Source organism: Panthera onca, chromosome A2 (assembly GCF_046562875.1).
Source record: "Panthera onca isolate mPanOnc1 chromosome A2, mPanOnc1 haplotype 2, whole genome shotgun sequence".
In the NCBI taxonomy this organism is placed as follows: Eukaryota; Metazoa; Chordata; class Mammalia; order Carnivora; family Felidae; genus Panthera; species Panthera onca.
In genome coordinates this window covers 95383990-95403623 of record NC_138340.1, presented here as the reverse complement: position 1 = coordinate 95403623, position 19634 = coordinate 95383990, and the positions used below count along the sequence as shown (strand labels likewise).

Here is a 19634-nt window from a genome sequence, read left to right as displayed (position 1 = left end):
TGGGAGGATATGATAAAAAGGATTTGAAGTTCCACCGTTATAATGACTGACGTTTTCTACTGCTAAAAAAACTATTACACACAATTTCTCATTTCAGCAAAGATTAAATGTTATTTATAAATTTGAACTCGTACACAGATTAAACTAGATGTCAGTGTAACAGTCACTGACCTTTTCAATCTATTCTCTTGCAGGCTGAAATCCACCCCCACCTGCTTGCTACTAATGCTGGATCAGTGCTCTTTTACTTAATCCAAGTATACATTTTTGCTGCCTTTCTGCTATCAAAAGAACTGAATCTTACGCAGCTTAAAAAAATATCCTGCCACATTATGCACAGCTGTCTCCTGAGGCAGAAGTTTAAGGAATTATCTTTTCCTGTTAAAATTTGCCAAAGGAAAATGGAAAAAAAAACCAAACTCCACATAGTTGGCTAATAAAACCTTTATCAATGAAGTAGATTTTCTTGTAATTCTTCAACCCCCACATGAAATATGTGAATCATGGCATTGAAAGGAGAAAAGAGCCACTTTGAACTTTTAAGGAATGTTTCATACACAAAGTCTAAAAATACATACGCTGTTCAACTGGGCCTGCCTCAGCTTTCATAGCCTCTTTTTGTCTGGACAGTAATTCTCTTTCTTCTTGGATCTGCTGTTGTTCTGCTTCCAATTCTTGCAATCTATTACCTGCACATAACAATTCCTGTTCAAGACGATCTATTATATCAGTTTTTTCTTGAATTTGCCTTTCATAAAGAGTTTTTTCATCTGCATAGCCATCAATGACACCTATAAGATAAAATTAACAGGGAACAGGATTAAAACTTATTTTAAATCTTACCATTAGGCGTTCTATAAATATCTTGAATGAATCTGCTGATGACAGCAGCAGTTATGGTACATTCAATGCAGGCTTTTTCTTGTTTAACCTTTGTGCCTAAATATGATGTTCCTTTGAACTATTACTTTGCTATGCTAAGGTATCACATCATGTACGTGATAACTCACTTTATCAAACACATGTAAACAGACAAGAAAGCTTAATATAAATCAGATGCTTGTAAACCAAGTCACATTTTAAATATACTAGAGAAAGTTGATGTTTTAAGTGATTCTAGAAGGCCAACACCCACAATGGTATGGCAGAATATAAGCAGTATGAGGCTTCAGAGGCTTAAAGCCCAGCATCACCATTTAATGGTTACCTTGAACTATCTATCTATCTATCTATCTATCTATCTATCTATCTATCTATCTATCTAGGTAGGCTTCACACCCAACACGAGGCTTGAACTCACGACCCTGCGATTAAGATCTGAGCTGAGATCAAGAGTCAGATGCTTAACCAGCTGAGCCACCCTGGCGCCCCAACCTTGTATAATTTATTAACATCTCTTGGCTTCAGTCTTTTCATTGCTAAAGTAAAAGACTTGTCTTAGGATGGTGGAATTTTGGTAACAAATCACCATCATCCATTTCTATATTTTCTAAAAATTTTAATGCTTTCTAGAATTCTATTAAACACTTTTTGATAATTAAAATTATATAGCTTTTAAAGTTGCTTGGAGAAAGTCTGAAGACAAATTACAACTATGTTTCAGTGCTCACCCTACATTAGAATACACTTGTGATTTCTAAACTTGGCTTGCATCAAAATCTCTACTTTTAAACCTGAAATTTTTCCACACTCAGTTGCCAATAGCAAGTTGCTCACCCTCAGCCTTACTGAGCTCCACAGCCAGCTGTTCTCTAGCCCTGGACTCCTCATGAAGGCGCTCTCGCAATTCTTCTTGGCACTTAAGGGACTCTGTCACTTCTTGTTTCTGTCGAAATGACTCCCGCATCAACTCTGTCTGTGTAACTTTCGCATGTTCAAGCTAAACGAGGAGGGAAAGCATACATGAAGGAAGACAAAGTGTTGGGAATACCCCACTAAAGTTTAACCAGAAAGGGTTTTTAAATAAAAATAAATTGTTGAACTGTAACCATGTAATATTTCTAGTGCATGCTAACATTAAATGGGGAAAGTCAGTATACAAGTAGATTACCTACATATAACTTTCCATAAGAGATGTATTCTGGTTTTATTAAACAAACAAAACAATGCTTCTTTTGGGGGTGCCTGGGTGGCTCAGTTGGTTAAATGTCCGACTTTAGCTCAGGTCATGATCTCATGGTTCGTAGGTTCGAGCCCCATGTCAGGTTCTGTGCTGACAGCTCAGAGCCTGGAGCGTGCTTCCGATTCTGTGTCTCCTCTCTCTGCCCCTCCCCCACTTCCGCTCTGCCTCTCTCTTCTCAAAAACAAATAAACATTAAAAACAAAATGAAAAAAATGCTTCTTTTGGAAATAAACCAACTTATATCACTACATCTATATTCTATAATATAAAGAAAGATATAAAGTTAGTAATGCATAGGCTCTTTTTTTATTTGTGGAAGAATTTTATGTGATTGGGCTCTATGTAAAACTTAATTTCTTTTATATTTAACATTTATTGATTGTGGACTCCTGCTGTACATTGTGAGGAATATATGATTCATATAATGGCATCAATTAAGAAAATCATACTGTCATAACAAGATGAAAAAAATTATAACCCACATTTTAACTAAAAGCTTTATATTTCTATTTAACTGTGAAACAGCTACAAGACTTTATATGAATATTCAATTTATTTTCAAAATCTTACAATACAGAGGCATTACCCATAATTACTCATAAATACAGCCTCTTTTTAAATGCTGTTATTGGCATGACTACATTCTTAAACAATTTTTAAGATGACAGTCAAGTACAGACTCAAGGCCAAAGCTCTCAAAAAATAGTGATCATTGTTATCAGCTCCATGAAATTACAGAAAAGCACCATCTCTGCCTTTGTTTTCTGAGCTTCTGACTGCCAGCACTTGTTTATCAGTTCTTATTTTTAGTTAAACTAAAAACTGAGCTCAAATGTTTCTAGTATTTAGTCCTATAACACTAAAAATTTTGAAAAAGCAATCACCATATATACATATATATATATATATATATTAAAAATAGGCTGACAATGTCATAAGAATTTGTAAAATTATAAAGTAGAAAGATATTACCATGTTTTATGGTTTAAAAAATGCAGTGGTTTCTAATTTATAGGCAAATATCAATAATGTATTATCAAATTATGATATTTAAAAATATTTTATTTTTAAAGACTTCTGCTCTTCACATCTGAGTAGTATTTACCATAGCAAACACATTTTAGAGTTACTAAATAAAGTCTTTTACGGTCACTCTAAGTCAATTTCCAAAATATCAAGTATGTGATTGTTCTTGTTTTATTTAATAGGATGTGTTAAATATTATTTACAACTTACTACTTGGAGATAATATGAATACACATTTAAGACTTGTAATGGATAGTTGAGCATACATTTCAAATCACAAAATATTTCCTAAAACATCTGTCATGTCAATGCTACCTCAACAAAGATAAAACTCTATATATTTCTACTTTTGACTGGGAAAAGAGTATTTTCTTTTAAATGTAGATAACTAATAAACATTGATTTTTTTACTATAAAGAACATGATCACAAAGTATGAACTAATTTATATATAATTACTCTTTTGAATTTACAGTCACAGCCTGTATTTTTAAAACATACCAATTGTTTCTACATATGTAGATAGGTAACTTTTTCTGTTTATTATAAAGTGGTTGCCTGGTAAATACATGAAAACTCTGAAAGAGTTCAAAGCTCTGACTAAAAAGGATAGTTTCTTATTCCTTTTTCAAATTTACTGTACAAGAAGCATTCAGCATTTATAAAAAAAAAATACTTGATTTACATAAGAAAATTAAATTGTTTTTGCTTCTATGTCTACTTCTTAACAAGATCTAAAGCAGCTTTTAAATGCATTTAAATAGTTAGCATAGAACCACGAGACATAACTTTAGTTTTGCAAAACAAAACAAAAAAATTAAAGAATCAAGTACAGTAAAGCTAGCAAACAAATTTCATTTATTATAGCAGATGGCACTCGTACTTTACTGGAATAAGAGACTCCCCTTTCAAATGTTCATCTAAATATAATTTAAAAAGCCTCTTCTATCCTGTTAAGTTATGACTTATTCCTAATACCTAACAATATGAAATACATAAAAATTTCATTTCAGTACTTCTAAATAAGTTAAGAAACTTATTATATTAAAAAGCATTACATTATAAAGCATCAATAAATATACTGTCACTTTAACATAAAAGTTTCAGGGGAGGTAACAAAACTTCTGAAAACCATCTGTCTTGTTAAATATTAGCTAGTGCATTACAATTAAAGCCATGAGAGTCGTAAAAAGTGCTGAATAACTTGTAGTTATATTGAATCACTTGAGGTGAATCATTCACAACATATTTATGCGTTAAATAAACCTGAAGTACTAACTATGCTAAGTACTTACCCTTAACAATGTTTATAAAATACATGTCACATAAAAAGTAGAAAACAGTATTTCCTCACAGGATTAGTAGGCATATTAAAAATCAGTTTCTTATGAGTTAACAAGAAAATTAAAATTAGAATCCAGATTTTCTTTTTCCTTGTCTGGAACTATAGCCAATACACCATAATATTGTAAACAATTCCTAACTGGTTCACTTGGCTGTTTTAAGAATCATAACGCCTATTGCCTTTTAATCACTCCATTTTTACTCAGGATTGGCACCATAAACATATAAAAGCAAGATTCTTAAGGAGAAGCAGGATCTTTTTAAACAGCTTGCCTGGCATGGGAGAACTGTAATACTATCTCACTCTGCTTTCTGGAATCAAAAACATAGCCAAGATGGGGCTCTTAGAACAAATTTAGCCCTTCAATACATCTAGGATAAATGAGTAGTAACATATGAAACAATAACAAAACAAGATTCTATTCTACTTAAGGACATTTAAAGTTCATTTCTCATTATACAGGTTTTTAAATTAGATGTATAAAAAACTGAAAGCATGAACTAAAACTAAAAGAAACCAAGTTTTTTTATACTTACTGAATAAGGAGGGGTAGGCAGTGAAATTTTAGAAATAAGTTTTAATATGTGCCCATTTCTTTTATGAATAAAATGAAAAATAGAAGTATTAATAATTACTGAGTTATTTTCATCCAAATGTTCACACAGAGGAAAAGGATATGGTAAAGGCACACGAGATTCAACCTCATAAATGTCTTCATCTTGTTCTTCCAACCATGAGCCACTGAGTTTGACAGTTGCCAAATAGGTCCTGTAAGAATCCATTCTAGAAGATGCAGCTGCCAATTTTCCTCAATCACTTTAACAGTTTTCCACTACATTAAAAAGTTCTTTTTAGTTTATCAAGAGACACCATAGTTGTATGAAAATTTTTTTTAGTACTATCAAATAAACATTTTATTAATTCATACAACTGAACAACAAAAGAAAAACCCCACAAATCTATTTTAAAAACTACATCTCCGTGAGTCTTCGTCAAAAACAAAAGAAAAACAAAGACAACAAAAATAAAAGCAAACACCTTTTTAACTAGAATAATTAAATCCTTGAAGAATAGAAGAATGAAAATATAAATATCTAATTAGCTGAGCAATAAAACTGCTTTCAGTATCAAACATCTGTGGAAATAAGCCTTCCAAACAACCTGGCAGGGAAGGTTGAGTTTTAAATCTCCATAGTAGCAGTCTTCAGAAGTGTAGCTGCAACATTATTTCCCTTGTTCTTGCTGCTTCACTCAATTCAAAAGTAAAAGCTCCTCGGAACTGAGCTATTCAAATAGCCTCTCATGCTGAGCCAAAGGATTCTAGTCAGTGTCCCCTGAGGAAAAGGTCAGAACAGAGGGTGTGGTTTCATGTCTTTACCTATAGGTACTGGCAGGTGGAGTGTGAATTAATACGCCCACAAAAAAGCCTGCCTAACAGGATCCAAGTTCCACGTCAGAGCTTTGAAAAGGGTATTTAGACACGTTTATGATGTTTCTAAGATAAGCTAGTATTTTTCCATCCTATTCAAAAATTGTTTTAATTTGAAAATGTGAAATCAAGTAGGTTTGAGTCTACTACCAAGTAGTTCTTAAAGTGTATCAAATAATCATAATTATTTCTAGAAAACTAAATTAGTACTTCCTTTTGATATTTCCTTAAAATAATACTCATTCTTTCAAGCAGTCACTAGAACTAAGTATAGATAGTTTAGTTATAACCTATTTCTACACTGAATTGTTTTTAGAGTGAATGTTAAGGGGGAAAAAACACTCTTTTTAAAAGCTGCATTATATATAACTCTCGGTAATTACACCACTTAAGATACTCTATGAACACGGACTAAAACTCAAAAGGGCAAGTTGCATATAATAAATGTCAGTGATATTGAATAAACTAAACACTCAGAGTTTTAAAAGATGAACTTACTTTTTAACATCAAAAGATCCTCAATAGTGAGAGCTGTTTCAAATAAATGAAAAAGCTTTCATTGTGGTGCCTTTTCTCTATCCAGTAACTAAATAGCCTAAACCCAAAAAACCAAAACCTTTTATCTACTATGGAAAAAACCCTACTAAAGCAAGCAGGTAATATAAACTTAAAGGAGTTAACACTCAAAGCCTTCATAGTAGGCTAATAATTAGGGGAGAGAAAATGAGATTTTCTACAGAGAGCCCAGAATCTACAGGCAGATGTTCTGGGGCAGTGCAGCTGCCTCTTTTAATTCTGGATTAGGCAAGGACAAAATTTTGTTCATGCTTTTTTTGTTAGTTTGCCAGTTAGTCTGTGAAGATGTCTTAACATTTTCACAAAATGGAGGCCTAACAGTACACTGGTTTAGCCAAATTTGACTTTTTTGATCTTCAGCAGATACAAAGTCATCCGTATCCTAGCTGCTCAGCTTTATGAATTGGTTGCTAGGACCCATGCTTACTTAGCATATCATATAGTTCTCAAAATACTCTTTCCTCGCTCCCTCTGGAAATTAGTTTATTTTGATAATGTGGTGTCCAATTTCTCGTATTTGAAGCAAAAACAAAACTCTGAAAGTAAGAAGTATCGTTTAAAAAAAATTTTTTTAATGTTTATTTTTGAGAGAGGGAGAGAGACAGAACATGAGTGGGGTAAGGGCAGAGAGAGAGGGAGACACAGAATTGGAGCAGGCTCCAGGCTCTGAGCTGTCAGCGCAGAGCCCGATGCGGGGCTCAAACTCACAGACCGTGAAATCATGACCTGAGCTGAAGTCGGACATTTAACCGACTGAGCCACCCAGGCGCCCCAAGAAGTATCTCTTTAAAAACAGAAACATTCAGGTCAAGGTAAGAACTAACTACAAAGAAAAAAAAAAAGTAGGGAGGAAAAAAAAGACTCAAAAAGCAGATTAATAAGATGATTTAGAATGAGGCCAACAGTCCTTATAACAACAGAATATTAACTAATGGCATATTATATTAATTCATGTTCAAAAAGGTGACCCTAAATTAAAATAGTCCAAATTATATCTTTCCAATTTTTGAAAGCACATAAAACTTGTTTCCATCCATGTAAAACAAAAACATCAAGATGTAGACCCTTATAACAGAACATAGGTCAAAGTTAAGAAACTAACCACAAAGAAAAAAAACAGTAAAATTAAGGAGGGAAAAAAATGACTCAAAACAGCAGTAGAGTTGATTTAAGATAGAGGAAAATAGCTCTCCTAACAACAGTATATTAACGTATGGTATATTAACTGATGTTCAGACAGATTACTCTGCATTGGAATAATTCAAATTCTATTTTTTTTTTTTTAATTTTAGAAAGCACATAAAACTTTTTACGATCAAAAGCAGTTAAAGCAAAATGACTTCAATTTTTAGGAGGATGCCCTTTAAATATTTAGACTAGCTCATTGTTCCCAGGTTCCAGATAATCAAGATTTCAGGCATATTTGAAGGCTATTAACTTGTTGTATAGAGCTACGTTTGTTTCCCTAACTAAACAGCTTTATTTGAATCATACAATGTTAAGATATTTAACCTTTTCCGCCCTTAAACATTTCTTTCAAATTGTAAAACACTTCTGTTGCTGTCTTTTGGATACTGACTTGTTCACTTATTTCTGTAAGTTATTTAATAGAGGGGCTGAATCCTGGATACAATACTCTGACAGAACCCTGACCAATATAATAAGCACATTGGGGGAAACCCTAATGGGAAAATGCATTTCAACACTTTGATTACAATTATGTTTAAAACTTAACAATGACAGGGGTACCTGGGTGGCTCAGGTAGCTGGTTAAGTGTCCAACTTCAGCTCAGGTCATGATCTTGCGGTTCGTGATTTCGAGCCCCACATCGGACTTTGTGCTGACAGCTCAGAGCCTGAAGCCTGCTTCAGATTCTGTGTGTCTCCCTCTTTCTCTATCCCTCCCCGACTCGTACTCTCTCTCTCTCAAAAAATAAACATTAAAAAATAAAAATAAAAAAAAAACCCTTAACATTGACAAAACAAAATCTTAAACTATTGTTTTATCCTCAGAAAGAGTCTTCTTTTTTGAGAAGATATAGAAACATGTCGCTTAAATTCCATTATTCTCAAAAGTGATACTAAACTCATGAGAGTTACCTGTAATAACCATCATTCTGTGGGAGGAAGTTACTCATTAATTTTTTCCAAGGCCTAAAGGAATCTCTCAGTAGCACCTCTGAATTCTGGAAAAGCTGAAAAGGCTACTCCCATGGAACAGACTGAATTCCTTTTCTACCTGATTCAAGAAACAAGAATCTGAAACCATACTCTCAAAGATAACTTTTCTGCAGTACCACAAAGAGACTACTGAATAAAGATTATGTTAAAGAGATACCTTTCTAAGGGCCTGTGCATAGTCTTTAAGCACTTTCCCTCGTATTATAATGAAAACTCTCCCAACAAATAGGAAACTGCAATAGATTGAATATAAGCCTAATTTTACGGTAGCCTATCTGGGCAAAAGAGAAATACAATTCATCACATTAATGACATTCATCACAATAATCACATTATATGGATTTGCATGTATATACCACAGGGCAAGTCACCTGTCAAATCAAATAAAGTAAAATAATCCTTTAATAGATGTTATGAAATAAGCCCAGATAGAAACCCTGATACTTAGTAAACAAACTCACTAGTTCTTTTGTTGAAGCAGGATGTATCTATGGTACCCAAAGCATACTAAACCTTAAAACTAAATACAAGGCTTAATCACATATCTTCTACTAAAATCACACAACATAAAAATCCACACTGTTAAAAAGAAAAGAATCTTGAATATCTGACAATATTTACTTAGGCTACGGGGACTTCAATGAAACCCCTCCTCCATCCCAAACATAAATCCACAATAATCTGCAATAATCTTTCTCCAATCTGAAAGGAGGCAAGTCTTTTTGATCCACACACCACACCTTCCACTTGTTTCTGGATTCCATCCTCACTTATTCCAAGGACCTGGCTCAAGAAAGCCCATCTGTTTGTGACCTGCAATCTTCAACTTCTCCACTTCTACTCAAGGTATACCATTCCAACCTTTAAAAAAAGCACCTTCCCTTTTTCAAGCCAGTATTCTGTTTTCTTCACAGCTAGTAGTCACAAAATTGCTGTCTCTATTTCTCCAACTCTGAATTTTGAATACTCCTCCACCAACTCCATGAAACCATTCTCATCAAGGTCACTGTTAACACACACAATGAAATATCCAATGGACACTAAATCATCAGCCACCTATAACTTTCTGTAGTAAGTGACAACTTCTGGAAAAATCACTTCTCATCTGGCTTTTATGACACTATTCTCTTGGAAAAATTACTTCTCATTCTCGATCTCTCCCATAGACTTAACTATTTTTATTCTATGGTTTTTTTTTTTTTGTTTTTTTTTTTTTTTTTTGAGAGAGAGAGAGAGAGAGAGAGAGCGAGCAAGCGAGCAGGGGAGGGATAAAGAGAGAGGGAGACATAGACTCTGAAGACAGGCTCCAGGCTCTGAGCTAGCTGTCAGCACAGTCCCACGTGGGGCCCAAACTCATGAACTGTGGCATCATGACCTGAGCTGAAGTCAGACGCTTAACCAACTGAGCCACCTAGGCGCCCCAATTTTTATTCTCTTTTAAATGTCAGCATTCTACCAGTACAAAAATAGCTCTGTATACACTCTAAAACCATGGCTTCAAGGTCTTTAAGTAATAACAACCTTCAATCTAGTTCTACCCAAACTCCCAAATCACCCAAAAAGTGATTATCTTTACTTGATGCCTCTTCTATGCATTTCAAATGAAATACAACAACTTGGTTGATTAAGGATTTATGCTTGGTTTCCTCTTCTCTTCCTTATCCCCTACATTCAGTCATACCAAATGCTACTAAATTCAATTTCCTAAAAGTTTTAAAATCACTTCCTCCTGCCTTAATTTTACTTCTATCACTTTTTACTTGGAATATATTATAAGGGCCTTCTGCTTCCTACATTCAGAATCTCTCCTCGCCATATTCTTGCCTATCTGCCTATCAAACCGCTGCCTAAAGGAATCTAAGACACAAATTTAATCATTATTATTTTTTTAATGTTTATTTATTTAGAGAGACATGTACACAGGAGGGGCAGAGAGGGAGGGAAAGAGAGAATTCCAAGCAGGCTCCGTGCTGTCAGTGCAGATCCCTTCACAGGGCTTGAACCCACGAACCATGAGATCATGACCTGAGCTGAAATCAAGAGTTGCTTAACTGACTAGGCCACCCAGGGGCCTCTGATATTCTATTCCCATCAAAAGTATTTCAATGACTGTCCACATTTTACAACATAAAGTTAGCTTATGAAGGACTCTGACATGTAACTACTGGCTATTTCTCTACCTTTACCGTCTATCAGTTTTCCATCTTCCATCCCCGAAGTTTCATATCACAATACTATCCACTGTCTGCATACATATCATGCTGGTTTACACTATACCATTCATCACAAATTTTCTTCTGACCTACCTACTTAGTTTCTACTTGTCTTTTAAGTCTTTCACTTCTTTCCCCTCATTTTCTCTTGAATTACACTTTCATCTCCATTACTCCACCAAAGTGCTCTTGTAAGACTACCAATGATGCCCAAATTTCAAAATCCATTCTTTAGTCTGTGAGTAACATGACCAGTCAGCAGTAACTGACCTCATTCATTTTCAAAGGGCAGAAGAACTGGCAGTTAAGAGCACAGCCAGACTGCCTGGGTTCAAATTCTAATCCCACCACCTAACTTGTATATCTGGGGAAGTGACTTCTCTAAGTGGTTTCTATGCTTCTGCTTTAGACTTCTCCATCCCCTCAGTCTATTTTTGACAATGCAGTCAAAATGATCCTTTTGAAAAATAGAAGTTAGATCAGTTATTGAAAAATTTCTAATGATCCATCCAAAGCTAGAGACAATCTGCATGTCCTCTAAATAAATTATATGGTACATCCATACAATACAATATTCCTCAGCTATAAAAAGGAACAAACTATTAATACATGCAACAACATTGATGAATTGATGATGAATCATACATGCACTTTAAGACAATGAAGCCAGGCCCAAAAGTACAATGATACAATGATAATGTATCATTTTATTTACACCAGTCTGGTAAAGGCAAAACTATACGCATGGAAAGCAACCAGGGGTTGCCAGTAGCAGGAGGTAGAAGGGCTGACTACAGAAGAGAAGTACTGGGGAATTTGGAGGGATGGAATGATTCTGTATCATGTTTGTGGTGGTAGATATAAAACTCTATGCATCTGTCACAATCGAAAGCATTACCCATACAAAGAGTGAAATTTACCATATGTAAATTAAAAAAAAATTAACCAGAACATAGGGAAACCCAAAATGGAATAAAAACTGTAACAAATAATTCTAATTGTATTAAAAGTGAATAACAAAACTACTTAAGAAGTGAGGAAGAAAAGAGTTAACCTAACATACTTTGAAAAACAGTATTTTTGACTATGTAAGGCTAAAGACAAAAAGTACTGTACATATGTAAATATGTTCTCCTCAGGGGTATAGCCTTGCAATTGTGAAATTACTTTATGGGTATATATGGCTGAACAAATAAGTAAAATGAGAGCCTAGTCTCTCATTGATGGAGAACAAAGTTACAAAGGGAAGGGGAAGGGGTAGAATGAATGTTGTGGTACTGGATCAGAATAAGAGGTAATATATGAAGTTAGGTTTTTACTATATATACATAAAGATATGGAAATAAAAACAGATGCAAGGGTTAATATACCCCATATATTTTCAAACGGTCTACAAGAGAACCTACAAGTCATGATACACTTGGTTAAAAGTGAACTCATATAACATCCAGATCGTGGTTTGTAAATCTCATTCTCTAACAAGAAGCCTAAATTCCTTGGAGAAGTGGTGGATTCTAGGGCTGGGGCAGGAATAACACAAAATTGGTCTGGAGCCTCTGATAGTGCAAATGCTCAAAAAAAAAAAAAAAAAAAAAAAAAAAAAGTACTTTGAAAAGGTGTAAGAGCCAACCTGAAAGAGTTCTCAATGCCAAAGCTGGAACAAAATAAACTACTATAGTATTGGATTATTACCCACTGAAAAAAATAAACAGGCATGAATACATATAGATCCTGATTATAAATGTAATAATTCTAATAGATTAAGGAATGAGGAAGATAGAAAATCACCATTAGAATACCACAGTAATAATTGCACAGGCAAGATCCACCAATGAATGCTCAAAATAGTGGATGAAAGTTTAAGGAGAAACAAGATATTTGCATAATCTCGAAGTACCTCCTCCAAGATATTTATTAATTACAAAGGGAAGAATAGTAATGGTACAGTGAAACCCAGGTGACACCACAAGAAATCAAGATTAACATTACAGTAGTAAGACATATTGACATCATGTGCCCTCTGATATGACACACTGAGAAGGCACATCATTTTTGTGATATTTTTGTCAAAAATGCTTAAGATTCAGGTAATTGTGAGAAAACGTCGGACAAATCCAAATTGAGGGACATTCTACAAAATAACTAGCCAGTCCTTATCAAGTGTCAAGGTCATAAAAGACAAAGAGGGACTCAGGTACTAACCGTCAGAGATAGCCTAAGAGAGCTGAAGAAGACATGACAACTAAATGTAATGTGGGATTCTGGAATGGGAAAAGGACGTAGTGGGAAAAAATGGTAAAATCCAAATGGTTTGTATTTCAGTTTATAGCACTGTACCAGTTTTACTTTCTAAGCTTTGATAATTATAATATGGTTATGCAAGATGTTAATATTAGGGGAGGTCAATGAAGGGTACATGGAAACACTATTTGTACTATTTTTGCAACTTTTCTCTAAGTCTAAAATTATTTCAAAATAAAAAGTTAAAAAGTTATACATAATGACTCCATATCTCATTAAGAATTGAATTCCAAGTTCCATGTTATCTGGTTCCCAAGTATCACTCTGACCCCATCCATCTTCCACTCTTCTCACTCTCCTTGCTCTAGCCACACTGGCCTCTTTGTCAGCCACACAAAGAACAAGCACATGACCTCCTCAGGGCCTTCACACTTGTTATTCCTTTGCCTAAGCCATTCTTCTCATACTTACCTATATGGCTGTCTCCTAATCTTCCGTATGAAATATGCCTGACTATTCCTTTATCAGAGAAGTCTTCCTCCATTTTCCTATATAAAATGTGCCCTTTCGTCATCATGCTCTACCTTCCCCTATTTTATGTATCTTCCCAGCAGATATCACCACCTGACATACTGTATGTTTATACACTGTTAGTTGCCACCACTGAATTGTAAGCTCTACAAAAGTAAGGATTTTGTCTATTCTATTCAATGCTATACTTCCGGTATATAAAATAGCAATTGCTATATAGTAGGTACTCAATAAATATGATGAATGAATGATTCATCTCAAGCATCAAGTCTTCCAATAAAACTACCTGGGCCTACCTTACTCCAAAGTATGAGATGCTACTCTCTTTCCTGGTCTCAGGGTATACTGTACAGAGCTACTTACCTGAACTTCTTGGTCACTGCAAGCACTAATATACTATAGCAACGTCTCTCAACTCTGCCTTAGAATTTTTGTAACAAGTGAAAAAAAAAAATAAGGTAAAAGGGAACTATACTATTATGAATAACCAAACAATGACACATTAAAACAAAAATGGAATACAAGTTATTTCACAGAGGTGATTACACATAATTTTATCTCAATCTGACAAGCTATTAATAAGATTCATTAGGTTCAAGAACATTTTAGTTATTAATGACAATATTCTGAAGAAGTCAATGGCTTTAAACATCTATCCATGGAAGAGTAGTGGGTGAATTGAATTTGGATTAAAAGAAATCACCTAAGAAACACCTGATTTTTATACCAAATGTCAACAATTACTTTAACCTTTTATATAATAGATATTAGTAGAACACTTCAAAATTCAGTTAGAATAATGTGAACATTATACTAATCATCTCTAGAACAGTGGTTCTCAAACTTCAGTGCATTATCAGAATCACCTAAAGGACCTGCTGAAACAAAGGTTGCTGGGCTTCATCATTCAGTAGGTCTGGGACGGGGATTGAGAATTTAAATTTACAGCAAGTCCTCAATGATGCTGATGCTGCTGGTTTAGAGACTGCAGTTTGAGAACTACTTAGTGCTCTAGGCAAAATTTTTGTGACCTGTTCATTGATATTTAAAACAATATGATAAAAGCTTAATAATAAATTGCTATCTTATTTTATTTTTTATTTTACAAATTGCTATTTCAGTTATTTGACAGATTGCGAATAATTTGGAAAAATGACATGGTCAGGCTCCTACGGTACCTCACAACTTGATCACATAAGCAGATGTGATGAGGTATGATCTTGGCCTGGGAAAACGAGTATTTCAGTTGGATCCCACACACTTTTCTGTTGGCAGTATTCATGGATTATGGGGGAAGTTTCTCTATAATAGCCTATAGGAACAAGTCCAACCACAAATCCCTTCTAATTTATTTACCATTTTCCATGGTGTTTGTCAAATTATTATATAATTGACCCTGGAGCAATGCGGGGGTTGGGCCACGGATCCCCTGCACAAAAATCCAGATAACTTAAAAAAAATTTTTTTTTAATGTTTATTTTTCTGAGAAAGAGAGAGAAAGAGCGTGAGCTGGGGAGGGGCAGAGAGAGAGAGAGGGAGACACAGAATCTGAAGCAGGCTCCAGGCTCTGAGCTGTCAGCACAGAGCCTGACACAGGGCTTGAACTCCTGAACCGCAAGATTATGACCTGAGCCAAAGTCCTCCACTTAATCGACTGAGCCACCCAGATGCCCCCAAATTCCATATAACTTCTGACTCCCTGCAAACTCTACTAATAGCCTATTGTTGACCAGAAGCCTTATTGATGACATAAATGATTAACACATATTTTGTATATATGTTATATACTATATACTGTACTCTTACAATAAAGTAATCTAGGAAAAAAAGTTAAGAAAAATCACAAAGAAGAGAAAATATATTTACAGTACTGTGCCGCATATGCTGAAAAACATCTCCATATAAATGGAGCTACACAGTTCAAACCTGTACTGTTTGAAGGTCAACTGTATTGCATTAACTAGACTGTCCATAATTTACAATGATACCAAGTGGCAGCGACAGTATTAACAGTGCTCAAGATCCAGGTGAAAAGTATTTAACAGTGGTCAAGAAAGGGAAAGTATTGTCAGGTTTTTCATAGCATGAAAGAGTACAAATCACGGAAATTCAATACTAATGTAGCTAAAATATTAAAAAAAAAAAAAAAAGAGGCAAGACTATCAGAGACTGCAGAGAATAAAAGGGATAATTATGACACATATGTATTCAAACTTTAAAAGTGGTGAAAAGCAACAGCTGAAAATGCCGGAACTGGATCAGCTGACTCAGCAGAGTAGCATATTGTTAAAGTGGCTTATATGCAAGCATTCTAAAAGAAAGCCAATCCAGTATTTATGATAATTTAGAAAAGACAAAATAGTAAATCTTAGTAGAAAATATTATTTTCTTATAATAGCTATGGAATTCCTTATTATGATGTAGCACTCAGAATTTCAATGTTTGAGCTTCAGTAGTCTACCTAAGGCCGAAGAAAAATACAATAAACATTGAAATTCTCTGATCCAAGAGTATAATGTCTTAAATTAATAACACAAATGAAGCTGGTTTTTATTGGTGCCATTTTCTTACCATCACTTAGGATGTTGGCAATGAAAAATAACTCACTGTGGTTTTAGTGAAAAGATAGGACCACTATTGTTTGTATAGTTATCCTTTTTATTGTGTATTAGTAAATACACAAAGATTTCAGTTTTCAAAACTACTGAACTTCTTTCAGTTCTTTGTGATGCTCAAGGACATCTGTAAGTAACTGACTTTTAATCATTTTGTACCTGCTCTGAAAGAAAGCTTCAGAAAAACAAGAATTGCCCAAAGACAGCAATTTCTTCTGTTACATATATACATACACATATCTTCAGAATTTATCTATGAAAACATTTCTGAGACCTGCTTAACTGAATATGAATACCTTAGTTTGGCCAATCAAACTGCTTTCTGGTACAACGCAGAAAATTAACAGTAGATATATTATGATACATTCCTCTGGCCAAATGGTGAATTCTCATTCCAAGTGGTAATTTGTTTTCTGGTTTTGTTTTTTTTTTAAGTTTATTTATTTTTGAGAGAGAGAGAGAGAGAGAGAGAGAGAGAGAGAGAGAGAGAGCGAACGAGCAGGAGAGGGGCTGAGAGAGAATCCCAGGCAGGCTCCACACTGTCAGCACAGAGCCTGACATGGGGCTTGAACAAACTGTCAGATCATCACCTGGGCCAAAACCAAATCAAACACCTAACCAGCTAAGCCATCCAGGCGTCCCTGGTAATTTGCTCTTAAAGATACAGTCTATATTCTATCCCAGAAAAGAATTTAGACTACTTCCTTACAAAGAAAAATGAACCTGGGAAAAACTCTGGTTATCTGATGACTATTCAGAAGGCAAATATTTCACTGGAAATATGTTGTTTTGATAATGCCTTCTTTGTTAAATGCCAATAGCAAGTTGCCAAGATAAAAAGAAATGGATAATGAGAAAGTAACCAAATAGTAGGTGGTTAACAAGTGATTTCAAGGGTCAGTAACAAGGAGAGGACCCAATCACTAACTTAACCTAAATGAATTTGGCATTAAAACACAAAATATATAACAATATTTGCCAAATATGATACATCCTACAGTCACTGCTATTGCAGAGACATTCCATAACAGAGCAATTTCTTAGAGGAAAAAAGTAACGTCAATAAAAGCCAGACATTAGAAATAGCAAGACATAGGGGCGTCTGGGTAGCTTAGTCAGTTAAGCGTCCGACTTCGGCTCAGGTCATGATCTCGCTGTCCATGGGTTCAAGCCCCGTGTTGGGCTCTGTGCTGACAGCTCAGAGCCTGAAGCCTGCTTCGGATTCTGTGTCTCCCTCTCTCTCTGCCCATCCCCCACTCATACTCTGTCTCTCTCAAAAATGAATAAAAGATTAAAAAAAAAAAGAAATAACAAGACATGAAAGACATGTCTTTCAACTTCTCAACTTCTGTTAGAAATACACATGGATCTATGATACTCTGAATAAAGATATCAATGAAAATGTTAATACTGGCTCTAACTGATGACAATGGAGTACTCATTCAAATAACACCACAGCTATGATTCTACAGCTTCTTTTACGTAACTTCAGTAACTTAAGAAATAATTACCATAGTGTAAAAAATGTTATAGACAGAGAAAATTGCATTTTAACTTATAAATGGTTGTGTCCCTTTAAAATTTCTATAAAAACTGTGCTTCAACGTAGAAACTGTCCCTCACTACCAAGAGATATTGCCTACCAAGAGACAGTAAAATGAGGTAATCTATTAACGTTCATGAAAAGGAAGTAAAAATGTGAAGGATTACAGGTATGATTTGTTGTCACATGACAACAGTAGTTAGTGTGTTAGGACATACTGGAGCATATAGTTTAAGAGATTGCTGATACTATACCTTGAAATAAATAACATACACTGCAGAATATTACAAATAAGGGTAAAGTTAAAATCTCTTTTGAAAATTAAAAACAGGGGCGCCTGGGTGGCTCAGTCGGTTAAGCGGCCGACTTTGGCTCAGGTCATGATCTCGCGGTCCGTGAGTTCGAGCCCCACGTCGGAATCTGTGCTGACAGCTCAGAGTCTGGAGCCTGTTTCAGATTCTGTGTCTCCCTCTCGCTGACCCTCCCCTGTTCATGCTCTGTCTCTCTCTGTCTCAAAAATAAAACGTTAATCGGAGCCTGGAGCCTGTTTCGGATTCTGTGTCTCCCTCTCTCTCTGCTCCTCCCCTGTTCATGCTCTGTCTCTGTCTCAAAAATAAATAAACGTTAAAAAAAAAAAAATTAAAAAAAAAATAAAAAATAAAAAATAAAACGTTAAAAAAAAAAATTAAAAAAAAAAAAAAAAAAAAGAAAATTAAAAACAGACCTACCCTATGACCCAGCAATAGCACTGCTAGGAATTTACCCAAGGGATACAGGAGTACTGATGCATAGGGGCACTTGTACCCCAATGTTTATAGCAGCACTCTCAACAATAGCCAAATTATGGAAAGAGCCTAAATGTCCATCAACTGATGAGTGGATAAAGAAATTGTGGTTTATATACACAATGGAGTACTACGTGGCAATGAGAAAGAATGAAATATGGCCCTTTGTAGCAACGTGGATGGAACTGGAGAGTGTGATGCTAAGTGAAATAAGCCATACAGAGAAAGACAGATACCATATGTTTTCACTCTTATGTGGATCCTGAGAAACTTAACAGAAACCCATGGGGGAGGGGAAGGAAAAAAAAAGAGATTAGACTGGGAGAGAGACAAAGCATAAGAAACTCTTAAAAACTGAGGGTTGATGGGGGAGGGGTGGGAGGGAGGGGAAGGGAGGTGATGGGCATTGAAGAGGGCATCTTTTGGGATGAGCACTGGGTGTTGTATGGAAACCAATTTGACAATAAATTTCATATATTAAAAAAAAATCTCTTTTGATATCAAAAAAGTAATGTTCAAGAGTCTAGAAAATCTGAAAATTAAAACAACATTGAATTTTGAACTTGAAAAGTCCATCAGGACATTAAATGAACTCTTACCACCTGAAAAGAAACCCGGTGATATCAAAGATCCCTGTTGTTACAAAGATAACCAATTGTTAAGAACTTGACTAAATTTACGTGAGACAATAGAAAGAAAACATTTAGATGTTCACTGGCTTAAAAGAAAACCTACTGCAAATTTAGTACATATTAGCAACATAAAGAGGTTACCTGACTACTCGTTTCACTTATAGCTTCCAGGAGTTTCTCAACTGCTGCTTGTAGTCGACCGCTAATACTGAGCATAAATTCTTCATTTTCAGGGTCTATTTCAGTTCCAGCAAAACCACTCCTCATGAGTTGTTCTGAGAGATCTGTCCCCTCTTCAGTTACTTTTGACCATATACTACTGTCATTTCTTGGCACATCACCTCCAGAATAAGAGGGTATAGATTCATCTGTAACTGGAATAACAGTATTTTAAAG

At 35.0% G+C, this 19634-nt stretch overlaps 1 protein-coding gene across 7 annotated transcripts in view; it reads right to left on the bottom strand.

Annotated features, from left to right (window-relative positions):
* The window catches only part of AKAP9 (A-kinase anchoring protein 9), a 153695-nt gene that overhangs the window by 45352 nt on the left and 88709 nt on the right, over positions 1-19634 (bottom strand). For 6 of the 7 annotated variants that reach the window (XM_078442477.2, XM_078442478.2, XM_078442480.2 and 3 more), the window contains 3 exons: positions 19380-19612; positions 1717-1879; positions 579-791 (listed from right to left, as the gene is read on the bottom strand). In XM_078442477.2, coding sequence (XP_078298603.2) covers positions 579-791; positions 1717-1879; positions 19380-19612 — 609 coding nt within the window. Of the gene's footprint in view, positions 1-578; positions 792-1716; positions 1880-5028; positions 5499-19379; positions 19613-19634 lie in introns of those variants that run through there. The other variant, XM_060628588.3, reaches the window with a different exon arrangement.